This window comes from Odontesthes bonariensis, chromosome 14, assembly GCF_027942865.1.
Source record: "Odontesthes bonariensis isolate fOdoBon6 chromosome 14, fOdoBon6.hap1, whole genome shotgun sequence".
Classification (NCBI taxonomy): Eukaryota; Metazoa; Chordata; class Actinopteri; order Atheriniformes; family Atherinopsidae; genus Odontesthes; species Odontesthes bonariensis.
The window spans coordinates 9,882,921-9,899,511 of NC_134519.1; the positions used below are offsets into that span (position 1 = coordinate 9,882,921).

Genomic DNA, 16,591 nt, shown 5'->3' on the forward strand with positions numbered 1-16,591 from the left:
AGAATAATATACTGAGGGAGTGAGGAGAGGATTAACAACAGGTTGAGCCATTAGCAACAGAAAGCAGGTGTAAGAGCGGAAGTAAACATAACACAATACGTATGGGACAAATTCTACAAACTAAAACAGTAAGCAAGGGAATTAAAATGCAAAATGGAAACCAAAAGACAAAGTCAAACACAACAACTCAAATGGGCTGAAGAATGTGTGAAATCCTCACATTCTCACCGAACAATCGCTCCTTTGTAAATACCGGATTGTGAGATGGAAAAAGCGTGCTCGTGGTTTTTTGTGCGTACGTGTCGTTTATGCGTGTGACCTCTGGTGTTTAACAGTGCTGCTCTGCTGAGATCAGCCCATCCTGCTCAGATAATCACAGTCATCAGGAGCCTTTGACTCTTCATTAATAATGGATGAACTGCTCACAGAGCTCTGCTGAATGTGCTGACCTGTTGCCAGAACTCTTGAAGCTGTTGTTGATGGACGCAGAGAGGGACAAAGAGGCTGAGGGGGTGCGGTCCGGAGCGCCGCCAGGCTGTGACGGTTGGATTGAAAAGATGGGATGATTTATGGACATGTTCAGACTGTCAGGAGAATAAACAAAGTGAATTGAAAATGTTTTCTGGCAGGATACGTATACAGTAAACCTGGTTGAGTGTTGTTAGACATTTTGCACAGTGGGGTCATGTATAATCTGTGCAGGTTTAATGTGAATTTAGATATTTTGATGGAGGTTATGACAACCTTGTTACTGTATAAATAACAGATACTCAGATTTCGATGTGCTGGTATTGGATTGTAGAACCTTCGGATTGAGCCTCACTGGTCCAAATATACAATTATATACAAAAAGGTCTGTAATATATTGTCATATGTGGTATTGTGCATCTTTTGCATAATTATTTAGTCTTTTTCATTTCTTTTTAGAATTCAAAAGATGAAAAAAACCCACCAAAAACTGTTTAGACAAAACATAATGAGGATATAGACACAATAGACACAGATAGCATACAATATTTGCACAAAGCCTCAGCTCCCTTCACCACACGAGCAGATCCAACTCTGCTCTCATTGTTACAGAGGAATTAATAAGTTAATTATGTGTCTAAGATTGTTTCAGCGGTGGGAGAGCCAGTTAACCCACATGTCAGCTTCAAGGGTGGCTTGTAATTATGATAGATGACCACATGGAAGAGATGGAAGGTAATAAAGAGAGCAATTTATCAGGCATTCACCCCAAAGTCTAAAAAATAACTTTTATTCTCTTACAGAAAATACTCTGAACAGACGTAGAGATTAATAATATAGACAAAATACCATTAAGTGTTGGGTATGGCTTTAAAATTAGAGCCACTTTTTGATTCACACCTGTGATGTTTTGTACAGAAATTGGTCTGTTGTTGTTATTGTCTGTTGGTAAAGATGCACACCACAGCATTATTATAAGTACCCCTTCCTGCCACATGATATATGTGTTATGTTAAACTGTTAACCTGTTAAATAGAGGACCTGAATGCAGAATGATTTAATAGGACAAAAGATGAACTTTAATGAATTAACTGATGATACAAATTAAAAGGCAGAGGGGAAACTAAAGAATCTGTCTGAAGAATAACACGGCTCTGTAACAAAACATGTAGGGAAATAACGACCTGGCAACCCACCAATGTATCAGGCTGTATGTGCAGAAGTACTGAACCGCTAACAAAACAAAGGTGTGTTACAATCAGCAAAGTAGGAGCTGGTGTGAATCCAGGACGGGAAGCAAAGCCAAGAGGAAATAAAGGGAAGATATTACCACAGCATGAAAGCACAGACAAAAACTAACTAAACACAAATAAGCCTGTAAATGTAAGTAAAAGTCTCCAAAAGCTTGGAAAGAATGCCATAAACATAACATTTATTATATCATATTTTTTTTGTCTATTTAGTTTCAGTTTTATGTTTCCATGGTCAACCTAGTAGTTATAGAAAATAAAAAAATATATCATATTTCCTTTAATGCACTTTGCACATCACATTCGTAACAGTGGTCAATTACTAATGAAGGTACGGTCTACAAAGATAAAAAGCAAAAAATAAGACAACTCCATTAATGTGTGATGACTTTTTTCTGTGCAGTGATTGCAGTCTGTTCACATGCTGGTATTCTGGGTTTTCAGTCTTTTCCAGGTAACAGTAATGCTGACAGCGTGGTTCAGTACAAGCTGCAGCAGCCAGTGGTCGCTCGCTTCCTTCGCCTTTTTCCTCTGGACTGGAATCCCAACGGGCGGATCGGACTTCGGCTGGAGACCTACGGATGTCCTTACAGTGAGTGCTTGTACTCTGGACTCTCACACGGCACATAAAGCTGCACTTAACCACATATACAATCTTCTTAGACATGCAATCGCTTTTTCTTCCTCCAATAAAAACAGTCCTAAACTCTCACGATTCTAATACCAGCTGGACCGAGCTGCCAATATTGGAAGTGCTTTTATGGACTTACAGGCAACCAGATGGCGGTAAACATAAACAGTGAGGTGCTGTTTATGTAGGCTGGGTTTGGACATGGTGGAACAGAACATTATGCCTGCACTGGTGAACCTGCCGCAGTCAGCTGCTACTCTTCTAGGATTCAGAGACACACAAACATAGACGTGTAAACTCGTGAAATTGACCCACTCACTGAAACTCATTATCTGTCGTGGACTTCTGCAATCAGACGCCTACATTAGCTGAAGCACTTAACTTGTTTTTAATGCTTCACCTCTCTTTTACATCATAGAGCAACACGCTGATTTATGACCCCAAAGCCCACGACCGCTCTGTCTGTTTTGCCTTTCAGCCTCTGATGTGGTGGGTTTCGACGGCAGCAGCGGTCTGGTGTACCGGTCCAGGCTCGGGATGAAGCGGATATCCAGAGATGTTTTCACTCTGAAGTTTAAAACCCTGAGGAATTGTGGAACGCTGCTTCGGGCAGTGGGACGGGAAGGACTCCATCTGAGTTTGGAGTTAGAGAGAGGAAAGCTGCTGCTGCTGCTCAGACAAGGTACAGCACACTGATGTCTTTGTGCTGACTTTTGTATAGATCTTAATAAAAGCTGTGCTGGATGGGAGAATAGCAAAGAGTTCAGCATAAACAGGTTTTATTTCGAGGGTGGGTGGATTACTGTGGCCAAAAGCATTTACGACAACGATATTGTCGACTTATTTAAAATTTTAGAATTGTAGACATATTTTTTGTCACTTATTTTCAAAGTTAAATATCACCCAAATCAGGTAAGAAACACTGAAAAATATTTACAAAAACTTAGATCCTTACTCGAATCATAATATCTTCACATGTAGGTAAATGGGCTGTACTCAGGGCCGTAGCCAGGATTTTGGAATAGGTGAGGTCCATGATGCGCGCGCCGAAATTTTTACTATATATATTTTAAATTATATAGTTTTTAATATATAGCCTACATTTATGTATATGTACAATATATATTTATATTTTTTAATGTATTATTAAATTACAGGTCACACAAGAGTTGTTTTGTTTAAATGTCTTTTAATTGTATAAACCAGCATTTATTTTTTTAAATGTAGGCCTACTGTACTAAATTTACATTTTTTTTATAGTACACCACCATGTTTTTAAAGAATATAGGGGGTAACTTTGAACTTGTTGAACTGAATGATGAATGGTATTGATATTCCAAAATAAAAATAATATTGAAGTAGAAATAAATCATTGCAAATTACAGCCCCTAAAAGTACAAATGGCATCACCTAAAATCTCAACAATCTATGCTTTTACATGAGCCTATGTTTTTAATGTTCATATTTTATGCAGCTGATGGTGTCAGTCCGTCTTTTTTTTTCTCCACTAACCAAATGACGGCTTCTTAAAAACAGTGACTTATCAAATTGCTTCACAAAGTTGTCAAAGAAGACATCATAGCCTACTCATAACTCATTATGCATAGGCTACTGTTTTAAAACTGTTAGCTTTGTTGCGCCCAAGTGCTGCGCTGCGCAGGCTTAATCACTTGCGATGTCTGCTGAATTGCGTTCTCTTCCACGAGTCGCACCACTCCACTCGCACAGTCTTTTTCACTCACACAGGCAAAAAACGAAAACAAAGCCCATGGATGTTAACCACAATCTGCAAAGCACGTTTCACAGAGGTTTTGAGGTTTTTTATGTTTGATTCAGTTGGGCATTTTTGGCGGTCCAAAAAAAAAATTAAAAAAAAAAACCTCGAATGAAATAAGGGAGGTCCAGAACTCGCTGTCCTCTAATGTCACTACGGCCATGGCTGTACTTACATACTGCTTTCCTAGTCTAGTTGCCTCCTCAAAGTGCTTTGACACAACAGGCCACATTCACCCATTTTCTCTACAACACCGATTCACTCATTGGAGGCAAAGTGGTTGTCAGAGTCTTGCTCAAGGACACTTCAACATGTGGTCCGGAGAAGCCAAAAATCGAACCACCCACCTTTTAAATGGTAGACTGCTGCTCCTCCGGCTCAGCTACAGCTGCTCCTGGTTTATGTGTGGACTTTATCGATATTTCATTCTTCAGATATGAAGAATGAGAGTATCTTTATCATATGAAAACCCTGTACAGCACTGTTCAACATCTCATGAAAATTAAACACATTTTCACTGATAACGTGCACAATATTTCCATTCTGTGTGACAAAGCAGCTTATTGAAACTTTAAACAGTTTTTTGATGAGTGAGATGGCCAACTCGCACTCTAAATCCTTATGGTTTAAATCATGATGACCGCTCTGCTGCTGCAACCCGGTCTCGTTACAGCCATGATGGATCGCACCCATTCACTGTAGCATGTGTTAGCGCTGGACTCTGCAAGACTTGAGGCATGCCAAGTGTGTGTGAGTGTGTGTGTGTGTGTGTGTGTGTGTGTGTGTGTGTGCGTGTATATAAACGGGGTTAAACCATAGGTTGTCAGGTTGCCATGCTGAATCATCACCATCTGGCCCACCTCTCACTAGGAGCTCCATCTGGCCACAGAAATACTTTATCAACACATTAATCTTCTCTCTCTTTCTTCATCTTTCAGAGCACTCCTTCCTTTCTCTTTTTACCCATCTTTGGATCTGTCTCACTCTTAGATTTAAGTTTGAATCAACTCCTTTTTTGGAGATAGCCTTGGTGCTTACGTGGTTATTTGTGGGATTATGAGAGCACTCAGAGTAAGAAAACTAAAAGAAAAACATCCAACAAGTTCAGCAAAGCTGCAGATTCCGGTGATAAATCACTTTTTATATAAACCACAATTAATGTATTCGATATAAATTTCAATGATATTCAATATTCTCCTTTTACTCTTGTGAACTATTTGAATATTTTCTGTCTATCCATAAAATATACTCTATACATTAAATTATAGAAGCTATAAATGATCAACTTGTCGCTTTGCTTTAACTTCACCATTAAAAGGTATGTTGAGTGGTTATTGTTTTGTTAACACAGACAGTAGCCACAAATTTCCTCGCTTGTAAACCACTTTATGTTTGCTAAATGTTGTGTAATGTATTGTAATGCAGTGCAACGTTTGCAGAATTGACCCTTACGTGCTGCTAATGCTGCATTCGGTGTATTTCCGAAGTGGCGAGTTGGAACTTTAAATCAAATTAATTTCAACCTTAAGAAGGAGTGTTTACTGTGTAAGAAATCTTACAGCATGGTTTGTCCTAATTGGAGACTGAAAGTCAGAAAGTATTCTTTCTTTTTTCTCTTTTTTGGAGAAAGAGACGGTGTGTGGTTAGTCACAAATAAGTCGTCCTGATACTTACCGGTGTGGCCTCGGCCAAAAGGTTGCAGCCTGATAATGTCCCAAACACAACAAAATAATAAAAATCAAGGGAAATACAAGCAGAAGGGGATAGCTCTGCAGACACACCACCAAACTCTTCTTTAGATATAACTTAGAAAGATTACTTTGATATTAGTCAATATGCTATTCTTTTTAGGAATGTTTTCCATAAAATGCTTTTACTGTTGACAGTAAAGCCTTCCAAATTGCCTTTGTCATTGTAAATAGAGAACGTAGCTCAGGAAGACGATAATTAAAGTTGTCTACGGAAAGGACAGAAGAGACTTAAAACAGCTTGGAAAGTGCTGGAAGCATCAAGGAAGGATTTCTTTTATTGCTTTTTTCCTCTCCGTTCCCATGTTTTTTCTCCTACATCATAGGAGGTCATTCGCCTTTTTCCTCTTCTTACCCGTGCTCTCCATCTCACATCATTTGGTCTTTCTCCTGAAACAATACTTTTTATTTTGGTGTGTTTATATTTAAGTCAATCATTATTTCTATCTCTGCCTTTATCTCTTTTTTTTTTATCTCTTGTGCTTTTTTGACTTGCATTTAAAGGTTACATGTAGTGTTGTCACGATACCAACATTTTGCTAACGACACCGGTACCAACATGTATTTCTATACTTTTCGATACTTTTCCAAATAAAAACAGAACACAAAAATTGTCATTATTGACTTTATTTTAATAGAAAATCTTAGAACTATAACTATGCATCAGTAAATAAAATAAAAGCTTTCATTTTTTTCCAGAGCTACTTCTGTGGAGAGTAAAGGGGGCTGGCCTTGCTTGCTTTTAGCACTGAATGAGGCTTTTTTTTCATGGGTATATAAGTTATTACCTCTCTGCACTCTCAGAAATAGGGGTACAGTACGAGTCCTTTTTTGTCCCCTGAGGTGCAATCTATACTAATGTACCCCCTAGGGTTAATCATTGGACCTAAAGGTACCTATATGTACCTTTGTTTCTACATGCTGGGGTGTACAATAGGCAGTCTGTGTTAGGCTCTACAAATGGCAGTAGCCTAAATATTGATATGTTTAAATAATTATTTAGTATTTTTTCAGTAGGCTAGTAGTTATGTTTTTTAAATGTGAAGGTTTCACTGTTTCCTTAAGTATTCAATGAAGATTTTATCTTCTAAGCCATTTTTTAGTATCCTTGAGATACATTTTTTTTTCTATCTGCAGAGAGCTCTGACAGCCAATCACAACCTTTGTAATGTGGATTTTACAGACAAAGCTATCCAACGTGTGTCTGAAGTTTGAGCCATGAGTGTTATTTTCATGTATGCAGTTTTAAAGTTGGAGTTACCTGTAATGGACACTTTTATATTGCTTAAAGTGAAATTGAAATGTGAAAATAAAAAGAATACATTCTGATAAATTTCAAAGTTATTTATATTTTTTGTAATGTAGATAGACAAAAAATATATAGAATAAAAATTAATGCTACTATACTGCATGGTGGTGTGGTGGTTAGCACTGTTGCCTCACAGTTAGAGGGTTCCAGGTTCAACTCCTGGCTGGGGCCTTTCTGTGTGGAGTTTGCATGTTCTCCCTGTGTATGTGTGGGTTCTCTCTGGGTACAGCTTCCTCCCACCATCCAAAAACATGCATGTTAATTGGTGTCTCTAAAATTGTCCCTAGTAGTGAGTGTGTGTTTCTATGTGGCCTGTCTGGGGTGTACCCTGCCTCTCACCTGCTGGGACTTTTGGGCTTTTTATGCCTTTAATGGATAGTGAGTTGGAGAGAGAGACAGGAAGCAGGGGGCAGAGAGATGGGGAAGATATGCGGCCATCCGGTGCGGGACTCGAACCGGGGACAGCTGCAGCGAGGACTCTAGCCTCTGTACATGGGGCGGCTGCTTAACCCACTACGCCACCGACAGCCCCACCCTGGTATCTATTTAGTACCTGTATACCAAACGAGCCTAGTTACATTTTGAGCCATTTTCTTCACGTGAGCCGTTAGCTCACGTGTCGTCGGCTCTGCTTTGCCAACACAAACACATCCGTCTCCGACACCTCCAGAGCACATGCAGTTTGCTTTGTGAGGCAACACAGAGTGGTCGTTACATAACGGCAGCAAAACGCTGGGAAACAAGACGATTACTGAAATGTGCAGCTGCAGTTAGGACCTGTCACGTGCCGTGTTGTATAAGTTGATGTTGGTCAGAATGAGTCAGTGAGATAGTACATGTAACTGGAGCACACTTTCCCTTGTCTTTCATGCCCCGCTGCACCTTTTGAGTTTTGATCTGTGCCACTGTTTTGTCTTTTGATTACAATCTCCTTTTCACTCAGACCCTTTGTTTCATTCATTTTCGTAATTTCCCTTTGGAATGAATATTCTGAAATGACTATTTTTTTTATTTAATTTGCTGCTGTTTCCTATTCAATAAAGTCCTCATGGCTTATCTGTGTGGAACCCATTATATTGATTTAAATGACAGCAGCTTCTGATAAGGAACACATTGCGCGCCTATGTAATCATATTTATTACATAGTTATTGCAGGATATGATTCAACTTCACAGTCGATGTTCAGCAGAAGCTGCAAAGGATGATGTGAAAACATCCAGTTTGACCTCCAGGACTTCAGTCATTGGCAGTATTTTAATCTTCCTTCTTAAAGATTTTGCTGAGGAAGCTCACTCTTGTTTAGCATCAGCCTTATCTCACATACATTCACCACCATCAACTCATTTTGTGGGCTGCTCTATTGCTCCAGACATTCCAGCATATTGAGACATACTGTGCACGCTGATGTTCAAAAGATTATTTTACACCCCAGGAACTTTCATTTGTGTTAACATCACTTTGATGTTTTGAAATTCTCACATCCACTGACATGCTCCTTGTCGATATTTACTCTGCAAATTCGGGATTCCATCAGGAGGTAACCCATTGATTTTTAGTGACCCCATCTCTATTAAAATAATAATCTAGCTCATTGGACTGTGAACAACCTTGGGTTCTTGCCCTGTGCAGATCCAAACCATTAGCAGTCATGCACATAGTCGTCGGCTTAAGACAAATATGAGTAATTTTTCATCCACCCGAGGAGCAGAGTAAAGCATGACACTGTTGTGGTTAGCACTCCTGGGACTCCAGCTTCATCAGGCTGTCAGAAAACATACATGTTAGGTTAATTGGTGATCCTAAATTGACCTTAGGAGTGAGTGTGCATGGTTGTGTGACCCTGTGATGGCCTGGCAACCTGTCCAGGTTCAGGTTGTACCTCGCCTTCCACTTGACGGCAGCTGGAATAGGCTCCACTGAGAGAAATAGAGCAATAAATTGCAAAGACAGAGTGCTTTATTTATTAATATCACTTCCTTTTGTCTGCCCTCCAATCTCTCATATTGATTCCTGCTTTCTTTTTTCAACCATTCACGTCATAATCAAATTATCTCTCCAGAGAAAGTCCTCTTCCTGTTCTCACTACCTCTTAAATCTTGGAAATAATTGCATTCATCAGTGCTAATAACGAAATCTCACTTGTTTTCATGTCGTGCTACCTTACATTAACTGTAATCGAGCACACCAACTTTCTCAATCTCTGTTGTCTGTCTTCTTCCAAACTTTCTGTTTTTCCGTCTGAAGTTAAAATTGTTGTTCCCTTATGAAATTGTAATACATTTTTAATGGCTTATTGTATTCAGCTCTTTCTATTCTTCCTTCTCTCAGCAGAAAGTTTCTGTCTCGGTTCTTTGGGGAATGCAGAAATCTATCTACTACTTTGGGCATGTTGGTGCTCATTTATCATTAATGATGCATCCCGGTGTTTACGCAGCAGTTTTCCATGTTAAGATTCATAACATTCGGCTTCAGATTTCCAACACAACTCTGACAATGTATGCGTTTGTCCCCGGTCAGATCAGTGAGGGTGACCTCAAAGTGATCCTCCCAGCAGGATGCAGAGAAAATTGAAATATTCAAATCAGCAGATGAAGTTTTGTTAGGCTCAAGGTTAGATAACAACTCACTTTTGTTTTGCAAAATAGTGTCTTGTTTTCCTCCTGTTTTTTCCAGGTGGGACTTCATCCACTGAACCCCAACGCCTCGCATCCGTTGGCAGCTTGTTAGATGATCAGCATTGGCACTATGTGGCAGTGGAGCGGCACAGCTTTCACCTAAATCTGACTGTGGACAAACACACAGAGAGGGTTCAAATCCCTGCAGAGTTCAGCAGCTTGGATTTAGAACAGGTTGGATAAATCAAACATGCAAATGTACATAAGTGCACAAAAGCATCGCAGATTGACATAGAGCATACACAAATGTTTTGTAACCAACAGAAATGCCCACAGCTGCAATAGATCCATGAAAAAAGTGCATCTGTTGTGTTTCTATCATTTTTCATGTAAATACAATCCTTTATGTGCTTTATTATGTCCATACAGCTGAGTGTAGGCTCAGTTCAGGGTCTCAGCTCCAAGAGGAAATTCCATGGCTGCCTGGAAAACCTGCTTTACAACGGTCTCAACCTGATAGAACTAGCTAAACACAATGACAACACAGTTACTGTATTGGTAAGTTTTTTTTTTTGTTTTTGTAGTCTAAACGTAATCACCTGCACTTGTTGTCTGTAGCCAAAACATTAGAGAGGTAGGTTAAAGTTAAACAGCAGCTAATGCCAAGTTAGTTTTCTTATTTTATTGACCTAAATAAATGGTATGCTACAGTATCTGCATGTTAACCAATATGTTAATATGCTGATGTTAGTTTATGGTAACTGTTGATCCTATTTACTTGCAGAAATTTATAGTGAGGGTAATGAATTTAAAATAGTATTATATTGAAAAACGGAGTGAAAAAAGCCATATTTTTCAGTTAAATTCAGGTTAACTGGTTCTGTAAGTTCATAACTTTTTCTTTGAGCTTCATGTTTGTCTCAACACTAAAAAAAACATTAAAAAGGAGTAAGTGCATTCATCTTGGTTTTAATTGCATTAATCAGTATTAATTCAATACTGAACTTAAGTGCGCAAAAAAAGCAAGTGAACACGTCACTGTTTACAAAGTTTGTTTTTGTTTAATGAAAGTAAAGACAATTGAATTTAAACTAAATTTGCAATAGAAATGTTTGTATTAATTAAATTTGATTACTGTTGCTAATTAAGATGTTGACAGATTATACCATATTGTTTATGGAAGCTACTGTCATTCCCCATTGTGATGTTTCAGATGTGAAAAACCTATGGTTGTCACTCTGAAAAAAAAACAAAACAAATAAACTTGCAAAATCTCCCTTGTTCAACTGCAGAAATTAGGCTATAAATGCCTAAAGCTACTCAAGTATGCCTAAACCAACTCAAACTGATAACAAATCCATCTCCTGGAAAGGTTCCTGTTCCTACATTACATTAGACGATGACAAGAGTTGGGTCTATGCACATGGTACAGGAGGTCATGCTGACCCATGCTGAAACATTAAATATACTGTGGTTCCTGCCTATTTAACTTTGATTCAGACATACAGCGACTTTGTATTTCTTATGATAAGGTTTAGGTTAGTTTGGTTTAGAGAGCACAAAGTCAGTAAGTCAGGACCAAAATGTGTCAACTGCCTCAGATTGTGACCCACCATGTGATTCTTTCTGGTCATTCAAAAGCAAACAGAATATTCTTATTGGTGCTTTTTAAAAAACTTTTTTATGACATACTGACCAATTATTCAACATAGTGCATACATAAAATGAAGTACAATATGTGTCTTTTAATGTTAGAGATGCCTTCTGAAGGTTTTTTAAATCCTTATTGGTCACTATGGTGTGCATGTTTCCATTGGGATTGAGTTTTTTGTGGTAAGATACTGGCTTTACCACTTAAACATTAGAGCTGTTGGTTGATGTGGCCGCTGCTCTTTTAATAAGCTGTTAGACTTGTTCATAAAGCCAAGACGATTGACGATAGTGTAGTTAGAATCTCTCTAACTCCTTCTTGTTTTAGCTGTTAGGATCTTCAGATGTTTCTACAGTCATAATAGGAGGAGCAAACTTATTATGGAGAGGCTGTGAAGCTCTTCAGCAGGGAGTAATAAATGCTCTGTCTTTACACCCTGAAGGTACAAAAAGCAGAAGCAAACATAAACTTCGGATGATGTTGTTCAGGAATTTATTGTGGTGGCCGGTTTAGAGTGGTGCTGCGGCTCAGAAAGTACTTGCCACAAAGTTACGATTGCATTTACGACAGAGACTACATGGTTCTCTTATGGCTCTATGAGGAGGCATCGACTCAAAGAAATTAGGAGTGTGGGCGGACGAGGATCGTCTTGTCAGTACTTTGGTTTTTTAAGGTACCTTTTTAACTCTCTGTTGTGCAGCAACACAGCCCACTCCAACATGAATTATTGCTCATCTCTTTAAGTGCACCACAAAGGGCTTTTAGATGTCATCTGTGTTTTTAGAGCATTGTAAAGCTAGCAGGCTGAAATTCTCAGGAGTGTAGGGACTGTGATATATTACTGCTGCAGCCTTAGCAATCACCACAACTTAACACAACTGTAACACAGATGCGAAGATACTGCTGTAGGGTCTATTTCATTTTCATTCTTTATCTTCTTTAACTCCAAGCAAGGTGACTTTGATATTTTTCGGTTTGCTTCTCTAATCTTATCCTAAGCTTCGCTGTTATCATTATGGTAATACTGATGTCCTCCTTAAGGAGACTCGCTGATGAGATCACCGTGACATGAGGTTGCACCGACACGCCCTCTGCAGCTGATCAATATTCATGTTTTCTGTTGTTTCATCTCTCCAGTGATAATTTTTTTTCTGTCCCACCTCTTCTTTCTTGTCACTCGGCATGTTTCTCTCTCAGGGAAACGTCACCTTTTCCTGTGCTGAACCCGTTTCCGTTGCCGTGACGTTCCTCGGGCCCCAGAGTTTCCTCCAGCTGCCAGGGACGACGGCATCCCCCTTAGGGGGATTGACTGTAGGCTTTCAATTCAGGACTTGGAACAAGGCAGGTCTTCTGCTCACCTTTAATCTCCCTGGAGAAGGGGGCCTGGTCTGGTTGTACCTGAGCGAGGCCAGACTCCGCCTGCAGATCCATAAAAGTGGCAAGGCGCTGCTGGAGCTCAGTATAGGTCAGTCCTTTTAGTAAGAGGCCAAACACCTCCAGAACGAACTGGACGTTCCCTCCATTCATACAATTTCTACACCAGTTTGATACAATTCAGGGACATGGGGGCGAGGGTTTGAGCCTATCCCAGCTGTCATTGGGTAAAAGGCAGGGTACAGCCTGGATGGGTCTCACGTCCATCACGGCTTTCTGGCAAATTCTGACACAGTAGTGCACAGTCCAATAATTGCCTCATGGTAAACAGTGGCTTAGTGATAGCCTTCTGGCTGAACCTTTGGCCACACATCAGTCTAAGCAGCAGATGGCACTGTAAGATGAAAAAAGTGTTTTTTTAAGCAAAGAATTGCCATTGAGAAAAAATGGAAGCGGTAATGAGATATTGATCTTACCCATGAACATTATACAAATACATAAGGCAGATGCAGGCCTGGATGTATTTGGTACAAGTCAATCACACAGAGGATTTATGAAGCATTGTAGAAATGAATCATAGACATAATTAGAAGCTGTTTCCAAATAGTAATATAGTGCTGTGGTGATAGGATATGTGATTTGATGCTTGGCTTCAGTTTTGGTTTGGTATTTGCTTGCCAGGTTCCGCTCTAAATGACGGTCAGTGGCATTCGGTGGAGCTGAACTCGAAACGAGGTCGTCTGACCATCTCTGTGGATAAAGAGGAAGGAGGCAGTGCTCAGGCCAGTCCATCATTTACTGTCACCACAGAGAGTGACCTCTTTTTTGGAGGTAAGATACACAGTCCGTTGAATACTTCCAAGGCAGTCAAACTTGTAAAGCTACAGACAGCTTTGTGGACATTGCTGACCGCTGGTCATTCTGTAGAATCTAAAATTAGTTTTGGGAAATATTTTTTGTACTGAGACCTGAAAAAAAAAATGTTATTTTTCAAATATTGCTGTAGTTCTGCATCACAATACAAGGCATGTTTATGTTTTTCTGTCAATCTTTGGACAGTCACTGAGCATTTAAAGTTACTCATGGAGACAAAGTCAATATTGCTGAACTATCTTAGTTTTTTTTTTTATGAAATCTATTATATTTAATATCTAAATAGCTGTCAAGTGCACTTTATTCTAACTGAGTGACTTCTCTTCAGGTTGTCCTTCTCAAGACGACAGCCAGGAATGTCGAAACCCATTTAATGTCTTCCAGGGTTGCATGCGTTTGCTAACTGTGGACAACCAAGACATGGACCTGATCATGGTGCAACAAAAGCAGCTGGGAAACTACAGCAACCTGCAGATTGACATGTGTGGAATCATAGACAGGTCAGTTCCAAAAGACAAATGAATGCTTGTGCTAATGCATATTGCTTTTGATGCTCTGTCATCTACGATGCAGGCCTACAGGAGTATTCTCCACAGCCCACAGGGCTTTTTTACTTCTATAGTTACACAATGAAACTGTAGATATGATTTACTTTGTCGTGATAAGTGCAAACTGTCCCACATGGAGACAGAAACCGCATTACAGAGTTTCCAACCAGACCTGCTTTGTGAGGCTCAATTGTCTGATTCCATTTCCTGATCAGACCAGTCACCGGTACTGTGTCACTATTTCCTGAGAACTTCTGACTGACACAAAAATAAAATGAGGAAAAACATCTAAAATGTTTTGTAAATTCAGGTACCGTTCAAATCATCCATTTTTCAGAAAGAATTTAAGATCAGATCATCGAGTGGGAGGTTTGAAGCCATGAGGGCTCCTGAAAGAGGAAGGAAGATGAAAGGAAAGAATAAGGGAAAGAGGACAGGAAGGAAAGAAAGGAAAAAAGAGATGAAGGAGGATCCACTTTTCTCTCATTCTGTATCTTTCCCACCTTTTCCAAGGAAAGAGTAAGATGCACTAAGATGTGAATTTGAAAATGGGATGAAAGTTCACACAGATTCCGCCATAGATGTCTCCAATGTGCTCAAATATCACTCTGTGAAACTGTGTAAGCACTGTTGTTGTTAATAGTCTGATATCATCCTGTGTTTTGAATAGGAGCTGCTCTTTTGTTCTGAGATATTGCAGCGATAACATTGTTTTAACTTCAAATAAGTTAGAGCAATTGTAGCAAAAGGCCTTGAAGGTGAAAATGTGTCCTCCTCCTTTTAGTCCTAAGTACCCAGCTCTCAATGAAAGAACTGCAGGATGTGTATCCCAGTAAGAGGCCAAAAAGAAAACAGTCAATCACCAGAAGTCCGGTTTAAACCCACATGATCTTCAGCACAGTGGTTCTTAAGTCTAACACCTTAACCACTCAGCAATCTGAGTCACTGCGCTGTTCACATGAGGAAAAATGACCCCAGACATCGTGGATGATTGAAAGTTGCCTTTATTTATGAATCCTTGCCATATTTTGGAGCTGGGTTGATGTTGCTTTCTGAAGTCACCTTTATAGTTTCACTCATTTCCCTGCTTGATTTTTTTAAATGAAGGCTTAAAACTGATGGAAAAAGGTGTTGAACTGAAGAAAAAGAGACGTTTTAACAGTAAGAAACGGCAGCTATGTTTTGTCAAACCGATGAGTGTTTTGTTCTTCCCAAAGTGGAAAGATTTCTTTCTTTTGTTCGACTGCTTTTTTGGACGTAGCGTCCTCTTAAAATAATTTCTCTTATTGTCTCTGCTGGCAAAAATAATATATTTCATTGCATAAAGCTGCCCAGCATTTCACAAACAGGGTCTGAAACACAGAATTTATATGTGTGAAATACCATAAACCTGTGTTTCAAAGGACATTGCAAAGTTTTCATCAAGATCTGTTTCGTGCTGTTGTTTTGTCCTGTGCCTTACCCATAATCAAAAGCCACCTTACTTGAACCCACAAGCACTTGAGTTTATTGCATCTTGAGTGCAACACCTTGCACTCGTGCAAATATGTCCCCTACTCAAAAACAGGGCAAGAAAAGATAAACAGGCCAACCAAAAGAGTTCTTTAAGTGTTGTTTTTCATTCTTGCGATTAAGATAGTTGAACGTTTTCTTCTGAGTGTCAAGGAGTGTTCATCAAGCCATCGAAACAGCTACCAACAACCTAGTTAAAGAGTGTTTAAGAGTGTCTATTCTTTGATACTGCCCCAAATAAGGGGCATCTTATTTCCTGAAAAAGAAAGGAATACGGGCCTAAATTCCCCCGTAAATTTACCAGGAGTGGGGTTCGAACCCACGAGGGCTTACGCCCATTGGATCTTAAGTCCAACGCCTTAACCACTCGGCCATCCTGGTGATGTTTTCGGCTCATGTTTATGCACTGAAATCGAAGCAATGCAAGCAGCGTGAACAAACACGACATACAGTTCTTCTTACACGGTGTGCTTTTTGCATTGCACATCTCTAGGTCCCTGCACCTCGTTGCATGAACAGAGGCTGAGCAATGCAGCCTACCAATGATCAGCTGCGGCTGATCTAATCCCAAAATACCAACGACTACAATACAGTCAAATTTACTGAAAAGCGTGGAAAACACAAAAATCACATACTATTAAATCCTTTTTCTATTGGACTTCATTCCCTTTTTGGTTAAGGTTAGTGTTTATGCAACTTGTTTGCGAGCAGATATTTTCTCCTACATGGAAATGCTGCCACTTGTTGTAGCTGTACGGACATCTGGATGGAATTATGTTTTTCTTTGGTCACCCTTATGTTCTCAGTCACTTCTTTTCCATTTAGATTTATAATGTAG

The 16,591-nt window shown here is 39.5% G+C and overlaps 1 protein-coding gene and 1 non-coding gene across 3 annotated transcripts in view; one reads left to right on the forward strand and one right to left on the reverse strand.

The window, feature by feature from the left end:
* The window catches only part of LOC142398674 (contactin-associated protein-like 4), a 113,932-nt gene that overhangs the window by 50,955 nt on the left and 46,386 nt on the right, over positions 1–16,591 (forward strand). For both annotated transcript variants that reach the window (XM_075482773.1, XM_075482774.1), the window contains exons 4-10: positions 2,163–2,310; positions 2,828–3,031; positions 9,854–10,029; positions 10,225–10,353; positions 12,644–12,911; positions 13,502–13,651; positions 14,022–14,193. In XM_075482773.1, coding sequence (XP_075338888.1) covers positions 2,163–2,310; positions 2,828–3,031; positions 9,854–10,029; positions 10,225–10,353; positions 12,644–12,911; positions 13,502–13,651; positions 14,022–14,193 — 1,247 coding nt within the window. The remainder of the gene's footprint in view (positions 1–2,162; positions 2,311–2,827; positions 3,032–9,853; positions 10,030–10,224; positions 10,354–12,643; positions 12,912–13,501; positions 13,652–14,021; positions 14,194–16,591) is intronic.
* trnal-uaa (transfer RNA leucine (anticodon UAA)) lies at positions 16,052–16,134 on the reverse strand. The gene has a single exon. It is a non-coding gene; the product is annotated as a tRNA-Leu (tRNA).